This window comes from Mesitornis unicolor, unplaced genomic scaffold (assembly GCF_000695765.1).
Source record: "Mesitornis unicolor isolate BGI_N332 unplaced genomic scaffold, ASM69576v1 scaffold33233, whole genome shotgun sequence".
Lineage (NCBI taxonomy): Eukaryota > Metazoa > Chordata > Aves > Mesitornithiformes > Mesitornithidae > Mesitornis > Mesitornis unicolor.
In genome coordinates this window covers 1-13927 of record NW_010173211.1, presented here as the reverse complement: position 1 = coordinate 13927, position 13927 = coordinate 1, and the positions used below count along the sequence as shown (strand labels likewise).

The following is a 13927-nucleotide window of genomic DNA, read 5'->3' as shown; positions in this document are numbered from 1 at the left end:
TCAGTTCATGTACTTTAAAATATTTTCACTGAAAATAGTTTTCCTGGACGACTCATTCTACAGAAAGTTCAAATACTTTGGACTCCAGGCCTAGCCTGGAATGAAATAAAAGGGAGTTGAAGTATACGAATGCAATTTGTCACAAAAAAACTCAGCAGAATATTTAAAAACCTATTTATAGGCATCAGTAAAAGGGTTAGTATTTTCTCCTTATATGCTCCATTAATTAATCAGCTGAAACTTGCACGCCTCGTTTCTGCAGGACTTCTGCGTGCCTTTGTAGCAGTGCCAACAAGCACGAACATGACTTCTCTATGTAAAGAATGCACCAGTCACATCCACCAACATCTGCCTTGACTTCTGCATCCAGGCTTTCCTTCGAGGTGCTTTCCTGCTCCCAGCCTCTGTCTCCATCAGACTCCACTATTAGAGAATTTCATCATATTCCTCCTCTTCCCTTAAAATCAGCATCATGTGCATCAGTAGAGCAGAGCCCAGAAATCTGCTCCATGGCCACGGCAGATCAACCTCTGCAGATGGAGGGGACAGCAAACCACTACCACATTTCTGTCTCACATGGAAGGTACAGTAAATCAAAGCAAATTAAAGCTTTTTGTTCCTCGATGAGCACAGGCCAAGCTTCATCCCCAGCCCTGCCAATGTGCCTCAACCCTGACTAAGAAGGACCACCTCTGGGGACAAGGAAACGCTTCAATCAACAGCCTGTTTATTCATCAGCGTCTTTGATGAAGTTGCCAAGAATGGGGTCAATTAACGCTGAGGAGCTGTTGTTGCTGTGCTTTGACGGGCCGGGCAATATGCAAGCTGGCCACGACCCAAGTGCCACAAAAACGGGGACATCTGGGTAGAAAATCAGGGTCTCTCCTCTCAGCGCTCAAACACGGACAATGCTCACAGAAGCCGAGGGAGTTTTGTTCACTCCTTCATTTCGATGGGATCAATGCAGGACATCTCAGCTTGCAGCAAGAAGGTAGATTACTGGGGTTTGTAAGGATACACGAGAATTCAGACAGCACACCCTCCTGAGGCCTCAGAAACCAGAGTGAAAATTAAACCTCAAACCAAGAAAACCAAGCCCTGAGCAACCTGGCTCGATCTCGCAGATGACTCTTCTTAGAGGAACAGGAGGTTCAGTCAGACAACAACCCGAGGTCCCTTCCAGCTTCAGAGACTCTCAGGATAACTGATTATTAAAATACAAATTTCCTCCTGTTTTTAAGCCTGGCTCATAACTGCAATGGCTGCTGTAAGGGTTGGCAGGGAAATACAGTGAAGGAGGAGAGGTTTTGGAAGGAGGCAGTAACAAAATAGCTCGTTTTTACCAAACAAAAAGGGCTGTTCCTCTAAATGTAGATTCTCAACCCACAACATTCATAACCAGAGGTTTAATGGCTGGTCTCTAAACCCCAATTTAGAAACCTCGTTGCCAGCAAACAACAAAACGCCCAAGTGAGGACTGAAGCACTAAGGAGGCTGATGCTGGGAGGCAGGACCTGAGCTCTGGCAGAGGCAGGGGGATAGGTGACCCCCCCCAACTGCCAGCACCACAGACAGGTGGAGACATCCCAAGCTCTTCTTCACCAAATATTTTGGGGACAGCAGCCTCCCGACCACTGAGACGCTGCAGAAACGCCACAAATCCTGGTGGCTGTGTCCTACCATGCTTTGAAATGCCACTTTTTGCACAATTTGCAGCCCTCAGCAGGGCTACTCGCCTTTGTTTGGTTGTCAGGCCCCTCACTGCTAGACCTGGTTGAGTTGCTACTTTCTCTATCTCCACCAAATGCCAGAAAGAGGGTGCTGGTTAAGCTTGGGTGATGAGCAGCAGCTCATCAATATGGAAGCATCTGCCAATGAATTTAAACTGAGCACCAGCCAGGCAGCACACCCACCACCTCCCCGACAAGGGCTCTGGGCTCCAACCTCAGACGTATGGTGACCAAAGGGTCAATTACACCTGTGCCATGACACAGAGCATGTCACTCCAGCACTGACCTACAACCACAGGCGCTGATGCATGCAATGTTGGCCCTTAGGACTTGCCTTCCTGAAGGTACTGAACCTCGAGGTTCAGACACACCATCCCATCCATGTGAGCTGGAGGGAGTCCATCAAAGTGGATTTATTAGGCCTGAAAGTCTCTGAGAAGTCACATGAGGATTTTTCTTTTTCCTGCGTAATTGTAAGATAAAGCATGAAACAATCCTAGAAAAATGTGAAAGACCTGGGAGAAACAGCTCCTGCACGCCGGATGCCTTCAGACAGCGCAGGCTGGCACGCAGCAGCCCAGATCTGCTGACTGCGCGCCTGAGGATTAGCGTTTGGGATGATTCACGGCTTCAGGGATAATAAAAGCCTCAAATGTTCCTCCCACTCCTTCCACAGAGTTCATTATCACTTCATCTGCACCAAGGAGCCTAAGCACGTCTCCCCTTGACCTTCAGGATCACTTTCCCAAGCCCTCAAAGACCCAGAGGTGACAACTCCAGATAGCAGGAGTGACAGCTTGAGTTATTACCTGTTCCTGTCTGGTTTCACAGCGACCACAAGACGATGCAGAAGTCACAGGGCAGACAGCCCTGGCTCCAGAGGTCCAACCGTCTGCGCTATCTACCAACCAAACACACCAGTGTTGTATCTGGCACGCCCATGGTGGGTTCTTGTCAGGCGGCTGTTGGGAGGGAAGGGCCCACTTGTGTTTAATCTGACCTCTGCTATGGAGGGGGCTTCTTGACTGGTGGTTCTTGGCAAAATTTCAATACATAAACCGCCCAGAGTCAACGAGACTCAACATTTTTGGCAAAAGGTTTGTTTATTCCCCAGGAGGAGAATATAAGAAATTCATCTCAAGTATTTTTCCACTACGGAGAAGAATTAAAGAAAACCAGCAGACGGACTCTTTCCTTCCTATACCTATAAAATGGGAGTTTTCTTTCTCACAGATATTGAATTGATCTGGGCACTGTAAGTGAAAATGTACATGAGAGTCTCTTCACAGCAAACCTCAGCCTGCATTCTTGGTACTCTCTATATTTAATTTTCTGTCCCGATGTGGAGGGCAGGATGCTGTCCCCCATCAGTATGCCCCACTCATCAGTGCCAGCTCTACAGCGGTGGAAGGGCAGCATGCCTCTAAACCAATAGCAATATTTAACCACATACTATACTACGAATAGAAGTTCCCACACTCACACTACTATCTCTAGCAGCAAACCAGGACCAACCTCACGTGCTTCCTACAAACTTCCTACAAAATTTCCAGGGAAATTTTAGTCACCTTCCTAAAACCCCACCAGAAATCTGGGAAGGAACCAAGCCAGACTATGCTCTGCCCAAAGCACATTACTGAAAGTTCAAAGAAGACTTACGTATTTATGCTTCCAGAAAGTGCATATTCACAGCTTGTAATCGAGTGATACAGTGCTCCCTGCTAGGCAAAGATTTACAGAACTGTGCTAATTAGGACCATTCATCAACGGCTGCCCAGGCTTTTCCCTGAGCCCACTGTCAAAACCAGTTTATGCCTGTTGCTAACGCAGGTGAGAGCTTAGATGCAATAAGATGTGGTTAATGAGATTAGCATAAAAGTAAACGCAATAGACACACCCAGAGCAGCAAAAGCAATAGATTGGACTACAACAGAAAAGCTTAGCAGCCCACATCATCGTTGTAAATATTAACAACTTGATAAGGGCAGGACTTCAGGCAACTTTTAACTGACTGAAGTGATGAGAGGTGTGTCTGCCTCTGCTGAATTGTGGTGATAATGCTCTATAAGGCAGGAATTTATCACTAGAGAAAGTTCATTGTGTAGAGATATTCCTCTGTTCTCAAAGCCTCTTGATCTCACACAAATGCTTACTCTTGTGTTGCTATGTGATCATTAGAATAAGTCAACTCCTGGGTCTTTCTGAATGACACTTTTATGGTCAATTAATTATCGAAATTAATTTTAGGCACACCGCAGGTAGAATTTACAGTGGCCTTGTTTTTAGAAAATAACAACCAACCTCTCAAGTTACTGAGAAAGATATTTCACGGACACCTATAATCAGCAGATGCTTCTGAGAATCGCACATGTGATACAAGGCAGTTTCACAACTAAAGGGCAATAACTGATAGAAAGAGCACTCAATTAGATTAGATACTCAAAAGCTGACAATCTAAGTTTTCAGAAGGCTGGAGGTTACTCAGATGATGTTAGTAACAGTCCTATTTCTTGAGAATAACCACTGAATTCCTTTGCTATGTTGTTACAATCAATGCTATCACAGCACAAAAACATCCCGTGTTCATCCCACACCCCAGTCTGGTCCTAAAGCGACTTTCTGAAGTGACCAGACTTAGGGTAGCATCACCAAGATGCTCCCATCCCATATGTCCTCAGATAAAAGCCACCAACAGGGACCACCCCACTGCAGCCAGTCTGTGACAGCAACAGGTGCCTTTTCTGTGGGTTTTTGTTTTGCTTTAAAATAAATGGAAGGGCAGAGCGTGGCAATCTCACGATGCTGTGGAGGCTGCTCTGCCTTTCAGGGTACCACAAGAAACAGGTGAGAGGAGGAAGGAGCAAGGCAACTGAGGGGGGGAAAAATGAGCGGGGTTAAAAGTGCAGGAGAAAAAAAGGAGGGGAAGTAAGACAGAGCTGGGAAGGTACAGGGGGAGCCGATGGATTTAGCAGCTTTCGAGTGTGTCAGAGCAGCAGGATCCTGGCAGCAGGATTTTGAAACACGCTCTCTGACAAATCCTCTTTTGTGACAAATGCCAGACGCTTCCCATCATTTCCCAACCTTTCAGTTTATGGTCTGCTGGCACCCTCAAGAAAGTTTCTTCCTATTGAAGGAAGCCCAGGATCCGGAAAGGCCACGAACAAGGGGCTCCCATTGGCACAGGACAGCCAGAAACAAAGCTTAAGCCCCCTGGCCAGCAGGGAGCTTTGTCTGGGGCAGGGCTGCAAAGTCCACCACTTGAACACCAGATAGGAACTGCCTGCCCAGAAAGGTATTTGAAGGAGCATTCCAACCCCGTACATGACAAGGAACACGATAAGCAGTGCAGATGGCTTTTTCAACACCAGGCATGTTGTATATGAGAAGAGAAAAGGCTCCAGGGGGACCGTATTGCGGCTTTCCACTTTCTGAAGGGGTCCTACAGGAAAGCTGGGGAGGGACTTTTTACAAGGGCAAGTAGTGATAGAATGAGGGGGAATGGTTTTAAACTGGAGATGGACAGATTTAGACTGGATATTAGGAGGGAATTCTTCACTGTGAGGTGGTGAGGCCCGGGCCCAGGTTGCTCAGAGAAGCTGTGGATGATCCCTCCGTGGAGGTGTTCAAGGCCAGGTTGGAGGGGGCTTTGGGCAACCTGGCCTGGTGGGAGGTCAAGTCCCTGTCCATGGCAGGGGTTGGACTGGATGAGCTGTAAGGTTCCTTTCAACCCAAACTATTATTCTATGATTCTATATCCACACTGTGTCCACGCTGTGGATTCCCACACATTGCACTGCAACAGCAGCATTAGTTTCACAGCTCGAGAGGGACCTGCACCAAACACAAAGCATGGCTGGGCAACCTTTCCTCATGCTTAGGACAGGCTGGACCACGGCCTTGGACCCCTGGGACCTCCAGCTCTGCTCCTTTAGGCCAATTTCTCTGCTTCCTGAACCCTGTCTGACTCTGAAAGAGTAGCAGTGCCTCCTGGGCTCACAGGGATTTGGTGACCCTACTTCTTGGCTTTTAGAAGATGGACCAAGAGCATCAAGGAAAAAGCAAAACTTCTCATATCAGCTATATGCATGCACCTCTATATCTGAGGACATGGGGACCAGACAAATGAGAAGAGGAGCTGCTCCCAGAGCCACCTTGGCAGAGGAGGCACTGTTCATATTTCCATTTTGCAGATGAGGAACAGGGTGCCAAGGAAGCAATTCATGGCTAGAGAAAGTCTGCAACCTGAACCTACCCTAACGTCTCAGTTGCCCTTTTACAGCTCTTCATGTGAAATATGAATATTCCGAAGATAAAACCTTTTGTCCTTGAACAACACACCTATCATTGGTGATAGCTCATAGTCCCATGAATCCAGCACATTTAGAGCCGCTCAGCCATACCACAGCATGCATTAGCGGTGCTTCTCTATCAGGCCAGACAGGAAGCACAGTGGCTCTGCTTTACCTGGGGATTTACTGCAGAGCAAAAGATGACTTTTCACAGTTGCTACAAGGTTCGAAGGATCCCAAACCCTTCCTTGGAACAAGAGACTGTTATTTCTAACATCCACACTTTCTTCCTGTACGCACAAAAGTCAGCTTAGCCATATTAGTCGTGGGGTTTTAGCATGTCTGAGTGCAGCAGCAAAGTTGAAAGCTTGTTATCACAGCCCTGTGTGCTGATACAGAGATACATGGAACCGCAAGAAAAATAAAGTATCCAAATAACGATAAAGACCTGACAAATCTGCAAAAGCAAAAAAGCTGAGCCTGAGAAGCTGTTGTTCCATTTCCACAATGCACAAAACACACCCCATGTGATAGATCCCAACTACCATGGGAAAGAAAAGCAAGAGATTTATTTTTGCTTTTTTAAAGTGAGGATGTAGTTCAAAGTCAGACCAGAGCCCAGACCAGAGACCACAGCATGGATGTGAAATCTAAAAACGTGTGTTCCTTACCAAACTTAATAATTACGTGTAAGTATTAAAAGTTTCACTGACATATAGAAGTACTAAATGACATGACATCAGATTACTCAAAATATCCTTTTTTCCCCCTCTTCATCTGAATATTTTTGCTCATGTCACCCACAGTGCTTCCATCTAATCCAGCCTAATTCATCTATGCCCAATAACCGCACTATACAGGTTCCTTGAGAGTACTCACAGAACTGCTTTAAAATAGGAAATTGTAAAAAACCCATTAAAATTACATTAGACTATGTATGCTTTGGTCTGCTCTGAGTTGTATGAATCTACAAAGTAGCACCAGAATTAAAAAAACCCTCTTGCTGTTAAAAATTTAGCAGAAAATTTGGGTCTTAATTCTGTATTTATTTTGGTAATTGCACCTGGTTTACATAGTGAATTTCCACTTTTTAATTGAAAAATAAAGCACCAGAAGAGAAATTTATGTGTCAGAACTGCTGCCTAAGTGCTCAGGGAGATGGAGTTTGAGGGCTCCCTGCCCAGCTCCCCTCCACATGCTGCCATTCCTCAGCTACCCATGGGGTAGTACAGGACCCTCAGATTGAGCTGCAGCAACTCATCAAGAAAAACGAGCCTTGCACACTGCTATAGAAAAATTACTGCAGTTTTCAGCCCATCTTTCTTTGCAGAGGACATAAAATTCAATTAAGCAGAGAGTTCTTTAGGAAAGTGAGTATCTGGTACCTGTCAAATAGGGGAGAATCATGATCATTATATGAAATAGATATCAAACATGACTTGCTCTAAACTTGCTTATTTACTACATTGACTCACTAGATGTTCTGAAGTAAAATGAAATAAATAATCAACCCAGTCAGCAAACAGGCACTAAGTTAATAAATCTGCTCATTTTGTATCAAATTTGTTCTTTATTGCAAGAAAGAGAGCTCAGCTTAGCACACAGCTGGGTTTGACTGAGACAGAGTTAATGGTTCACCAGCAAGTGCCTAGCAAGGTATTTAAAGAAAAAAAGTGTGCAGAGTCGAAGCTCAAAGGCAAAATACACAGTGACTCACTCGGCAAACAACCAGCCGGGGAGCTCAAGGAACACAACCCCAGCGCCAGTGCTGAGCACTGATTTACAGCAAGGCAGGCACAGCGCCCCTGGGGAGCAGTGGGTCTCGCTGGAGAAAGCCTTGGTAAATATCAGCGCATTCAAAAAGTGCACTTGCATGGAGAAAATCAAAAACTAAAGCATAGTGCTGCCTGGGACAGGCACCAGATGGATGCCTTGAGAGTGAATCCTATGGTGATCCAACAGTCCTTCTGTACCACCCACTGGTGGAGGAAACCGTCTGGGGCTGGAAGAGGCACGCAGGCTGTGCTCAGGCCTTTGGCCTCCACCAAGACCAGCGCAAACAACCTTCGTAAATCATCTCCAATCCAAATGGCCCTCAAAAAGAGCTTCCAGTGAATGGTTCACAACACATCTCCTTTCCCAACAGTCAGGTTTGTGGGGCAAAAAAGTGTATTCTGGGGACCTGACACCCATACCATGCCCATTTCAGGGCTTTCTTTAGGTCAGGCCTAGCCTGGGCCCACAGGCTCAGCACCCATCAGGGGCTGGTACACACAACGTGAGCTCCATGTGTGCCACACAGACCCACCTTGAGCTCTCCGAGACCTCTCCAGGATGCAAATCTGAGACAGGGGAACAGGAACACCTGAGATATTGGGTACAAATCTGTGTTTCTGTCCTGCACACAGCCACACCTGGAGTTTTGGTCATCTGGACCCGGTGAGATTTCCAAAAACAGGCTGGACGAGCTGTCTCCAATAAATGTCAGGCATGTCCTGTTTCTGAACCTACCTTCAGCTTGGGGTAAGGAGTACAGCAAACAGGTGCTTGGCTATCAGACAACCGCTAATTCCCTTCACACAGCTCTTTTCTAGCATTGCCCACATGAATCATTTCCACATTCTTTTCCACCAAGAAAATCCCCAATTTGACAAAATAGTCATCTTTCCAAGCAAACGCTGCCCAAAAATCTAATACTGAGCACTCAATCTTCATTAGGAACAAATTGTTAATACCAGTTTTCTGCACCTAGATCAGGCACTTCAGTTTTTCCCCTCGGTGAAGTTTATAAATCCGGGAGTTTCTGAACCAATTATTCCATAGCCACAGTTTGCAGAAGTCTCTCTCACACAGACCTTTTACAAACTGTGTTTATCACCCATGTAATGATAAACTCTGGTGCCTTGCACATGTCAGCTATCAGGAATTCATTATTTTGTCTGTGTTATGTTATACCAATCGGGAGTTATCTTTGCAGCCCACAGGCCAGAACCAAAACCGAATGCGTCAGCTATTTAAAGAAAATGGAAGCCCTCCTCCAGCAATTTAATTAAACTTTCAGGGAGCACGGCTGGGTTTCAATCCTGGAAACTTGACTGGGGAAAATATGATCCAAGATTATAAATCAGAAAAACTTTTTTTTTAAATTTACTTTTCTTATGTGGTTCCTGTAGCTAATCTGATTTTAATAAACATTTTTTCTAATGCTAGAGGGACAGCATTTAGGACATCTCAGTTATAAACTGTCTCTTTTATCAAGCCACAAAGAAAAATAATACTACATACTATTGCACACCAGTTTTGAGAGCAAATTCTTAGAATGTAAACTAAATACAACTAAATCATTTATTTCCCAAGGAGGCAAGACTTTTTATGTTGCATATTTACACAATGAATAATTACCAAACTGCTCTATTATTTTGCTTGCCTGCCGAGACATTAGCTTTCTTTAAAATTTAAATAAAATTCCTAAAATAAATATAACATGGACGTGTTTTCCTCCAAAACTGAAGCATGCCATGAAGCTGCAACTTGAATCAAATTCTCTTTTAAAAACCCTTGCAAAGAGTTTAAAACCAAACATTTTGCAAAACCAAGCTTGCAGCTTTTCTGTGTTTCATTTGCAAATATGAGAGCGGAGAAGGGCAATTAGCTAATACAGAGTTTCAAAACTACAGTTAATGACTAATACTTTGCTTGAGGTTCTTATTACAGAACCTAGAGGAAAAACTGATGGGAGTTCAGTTTAAACAGAGCAGCAGTCAACTGGAAATCATAGATCAGTCACCAAAAGTGAATGTGACCGAATTGCTACACTCCTCCTCTTGCGCAAGACCTGCCCAGTCAACCCGCAGCATCCCAAATCTGCTGGGAACATCAGACTCTGGGGAGGCATCGCTCTGCCCATGACAGCTCCAACCCTGTCCCACGTTAAGGAGGAGAGGAACTGCTCAACCAGCACCCCCAGACATGCTCCTCATCGTGCACCGGGGGTATTTATCTGGGCTGGGATCACCAGTTCAGTAAATAGGAAGAGGAACTGGCCATGCTGTGAGCTGCACTGATCGTGGTCCACTGTCATCTGCGTTAACCATTGCTACTGCAGCCCGCTGTCATTTTTGGGCTGCCTTGGAGAAACCAGAGCCATCCAAAATAGGCACATACACAATGGACGTGCTGCGGGTGCAATTTTGAAGCATGTACTTTAAAGTGTTATCAAGATGTCTGAAAAGCCAGGGCCCTCTCCAAGTGGGACTTGGGTGGTTTATCTTGCATAAAGCATTTCTCCAAATGATAAGGTCCTAACAGCCCAGCCCAGGACCTCAGGGTCCTACTGCAAACCACCTGCAAGGGCCAAACCTGAAACCCTGCTACTTTCACAATGTCAGTGTGAAAACAGCGTCAGACTGCAAATTCCCTCTGGAGTGACCTTTGCAGTGTAGAAATCAAAAGTTTTTACTTTCTCCAAGCACCCATGTGTCAGGTTTGCTCACTGAAAATGAGCAGATTTCAAAAGAATGCACTCACCCACTCAGCACAGGCATTTCTCAGGAGATTGCTGCTGCTCTCTGCCATTGAGAGTTATCTGGGAATTTGGGCAGTGGATTGGGAAAGGGGTTACTGCAGAGCACAGGAGTTTGAAGTGTTTGGACCCTGGTACTGATCCCAGCTGAAGTCAGGGAACACTGACTTCACCCCGCCATGGGACATGTCCCCATCTAAAGCTCCCTAAGGGATGCACGGAAAAATCAGCCAGGCAGAGATCAGCAGCGTTGTCTGGACTGGCCCATTTTTCACTTCCAGAAAGCTAATCCCTAGGACTTCGGGCAATTCCTGTATTTACCCGCATTCATTCAGCACTAATCCAATATATTAAAAAAAAATTTAACCCGTGTGTTCTCACGTAAGCAGAAATGGTGCAAGAGCCACATTCCAGAAAGTGATTCAAAGGGGAATTGCCAAACAACGGCCAACAACGACCGTGCCAAACCCAAGACACCGCAAACGGACGTACTCTTTGTAGCAGGGGCGAGTTTGGCAGGGGAGACCAGTCCCGCAGTATCTTTAAGATATGCTGGTAATTAGGCTGGTGCTTATCAACGGTGGTCCAAACGACCACTTGTGATATGTGAAATCAAATTCCTTCACTCCTGGCACTTTCACTGCACCTGTGACAGCTGGCCACGCTCATTTGCTATGGAGGCACAACATATGGTTTTTGTTTAATTGAGGAAACAATTGCTGCAGTTTAATGCAACTGTTATGGGAAAAGCTGCACTTGGAAAAGGAAATCAATCTTGTAGCACAGCACTCTTCCCTCCGATTTTCTTTAAATACTTTGGAAGGTAACCACAGGCAAGACACTCCTCGTAACGTGTCTGCAGAGACACGGAAAATAACCACAGACGTGGTTCTTGTGCACGTGAAGCAATACTTAAAAGCTTATTTATGGCAAACGATAAGGAGTCAGTGTTAAGTTTAAACCACATAAAGGAGGTTTTCACCACCAAAGGCAGGTTTTAACCTCATTCCCTCTTCTTGAGAATTGAGACCACTTGCCAACAGTCACTACAACTTGGCAAGTTACTTCTTGTCAAGGGAACAAGGTTCTCTGTGCCTCTGAGTTAAGCTTAGGGTGTCCCTGGGAAAGAGAAGTGGTCTTTCTAGAGAAAAATTCAGCACACTGCGGCTGCAAGAAATACACCATGGGTCACAAAGCAGCTCTACAGCACAAATAGGAACAGAAATGTACAGCTGGCCCATCCAGTTGATGGTAGTCACAAGTGCATCTTTTCCTCCCTGCAGGCATGAGGGCACACCAGCAAAAAGGAGGAGGTTGTGATGGAGGTCACAGAGCATGTCCTCCAGCAGAGAAGCCACCAGCATTTGGAGAAGAAGGGGTCTTGGGCACCAGCACTGCATTCACTCAACAACTGTGCACCAAAGGAAAAGCAGAGCATTCAGGGCTGCAGGCTCTGGCAGTCAGACACAACTTGCTCGCTGCGTTTGAGCTGATAGCTCTTTACCAGGCATTTCCAAAGCATGGTTCTTGAAAGGCATTGCAGCTAAAGCGTAAACACGCCTCTTTTCCCATATGGAAACTCAGCAAGTAGTAAAACATTAACGTGACCAAAGCCACCCTTCTGAATTTCTATTTGCTCAGTGAGCTGTTTCTAATTGAAGGTCTTTTCCTTGGCTCTAACAGGTCCGAGTACGAACCCACCTCCTCCCTACAGCCAGTTATCAAAACCAGTGTCTGGTAAAAAGCGATCTCCAAGGGCAAGTCCGGTCTGACGATGCCGCTTCAGACAGCCAAACCCAGAAACCAGGTCACACCCCAGCTCCAACACAACTGTCGGGTCAAGTGCAGGGAGGGGGAGGCCCCGCGGGGCAGCTGCAGAAGAAAGCAGCTCATTGATCCCCGGTGCGGGCAGCTGACAGGCTCCGCGTCCCCCTGCATGTGTGGCCACTGTACGAGCAGGGCTGTGGGCAAGGTCACCCCGAAGGACCCGAGACACAGTGCAAAGCACAGGCTTTCTGGTAGGAAAGGGTGGGAGCTTTCTCCCCATCCCACTTTGGCACTCGCATTTGGGGAGGGGAGCGAAGTGGGATGGCCTGAAAAAAACAGTTTTGACTCGGAGCCTGCTCACAAAAGGCATTACTCACCCCGCAGACTCAGATTTTATCCAGCCCAGCAGCACATTTCACTTTCTTCAGCCACTGCTCACGGCTGGACTTTACCCCCCTTTTTGATTGTTCGCAATACAATGCCAACACAGAAAAACACATCCATCAAGCACACTAGTATTAGAAAGGAAAATGTTATTACCTGGAATAGTCCCCTTTAGCTTCCTACAATTGAAAAACAGTGACAGAATTAAAACATGATCTCTTCAAAAGTCCTCAATTTTCCCAGCATTGTTCACTTCCCCACTCCCACAGCTCTGAGACCAGATCCTGACCCCAGTTACACGCAATGCAAAGCACGGAAGCTGCCTATACGTACTCAAGAACAAAACTTGGCCCTTCACGCTTCCAGCTGTAGATTTTCCACCCATGCCATAAATAAAACCCACTTCCAAAATGGGGATGGATTTCACATTGCAAATCAACCGTCGCTTTTACTGCACAAGTAGTGAAATACAACTCTCTCTCCGGCTGACCGCATCCAGCTAAAGGTCGGCTTTACAAGCAGGTCAGCAGTTGAGAGGAATCGTGCTCGCTCGAGGTGAAAACAGCAGTTCAGGCAGATTGAGCCACTGCAGCTTCGTGGTGGCACTTTGCCACCGAAAATGCAACGGGGAAAAAAAACCCAGCACTGTATAGGTGAAATTTTATTTAATGGAAAGCAGTAAATAACAAGAGTCTGACTATAACAAGACTTGATTAAGGAGAGGAAGAACTGACAGAATCTGTTCCAACATAACAGAGGTATCAAAAACATATGCTCTGAAAGAAAGATTCACAGGCATAATATAGCTACAGTATTCTACTCTTTCCTTCCCAGATCTCCAGAACAAGTTATAATAAATGATAAACTGGATGGAAACCTGCCCAGATAAGTGACTTCCCTTCATGAGTTTTTCCTCTTTCAATTTAAAATTCCTCAAACAAACATTCCTCTCGCTTGCCTATGAGAAAAAAAACACAACTCCCAAGTTTTTTTAGCTTTCCTCCCTCCATCCCCTGGCTCCACACACCCTTGTCTTTATAAAGGGGGAGGCATGGGGGACCCCGAAAGGCAGAATGCTGCTGAGCCGAACCCAGCCCCGGTTATCAAGCAGAGGCATTTACCTGCAGGATCAGGGCTGCCAACTTGAAGACGGTCTCGCTTTCCACTTCGATCTGCCCCTGCGCAAGGAAAGAACAGAACATGAAGCATGAGGGCCCCGCCTGCCTCCCCCCCTC

The 13927-nt window shown here is 45.9% G+C and overlaps 1 protein-coding gene across 1 annotated transcript in view; it reads right to left on the bottom strand.

Annotated features, from left to right (window-relative positions):
• The window catches only part of FRMD4B (FERM domain containing 4B), a 41867-nt gene extending 27973 nt beyond the window's left edge, over nucleotides 1–13894 (bottom strand). Inside the window, exons 1-2 of the mRNA XM_010180643.1 lie at nucleotides 13814–13894; nucleotides 12849–12871 (exon numbers count right to left, since the gene is read on the bottom strand). Coding sequence (XP_010178945.1) covers nucleotides 12849–12871; nucleotides 13814–13894 — 104 coding nt within the window. The remainder of the gene's footprint in view (nucleotides 1–12848; nucleotides 12872–13813) is intronic.
• Nucleotides 13895–13927: the final 33 nt, after the last annotated feature.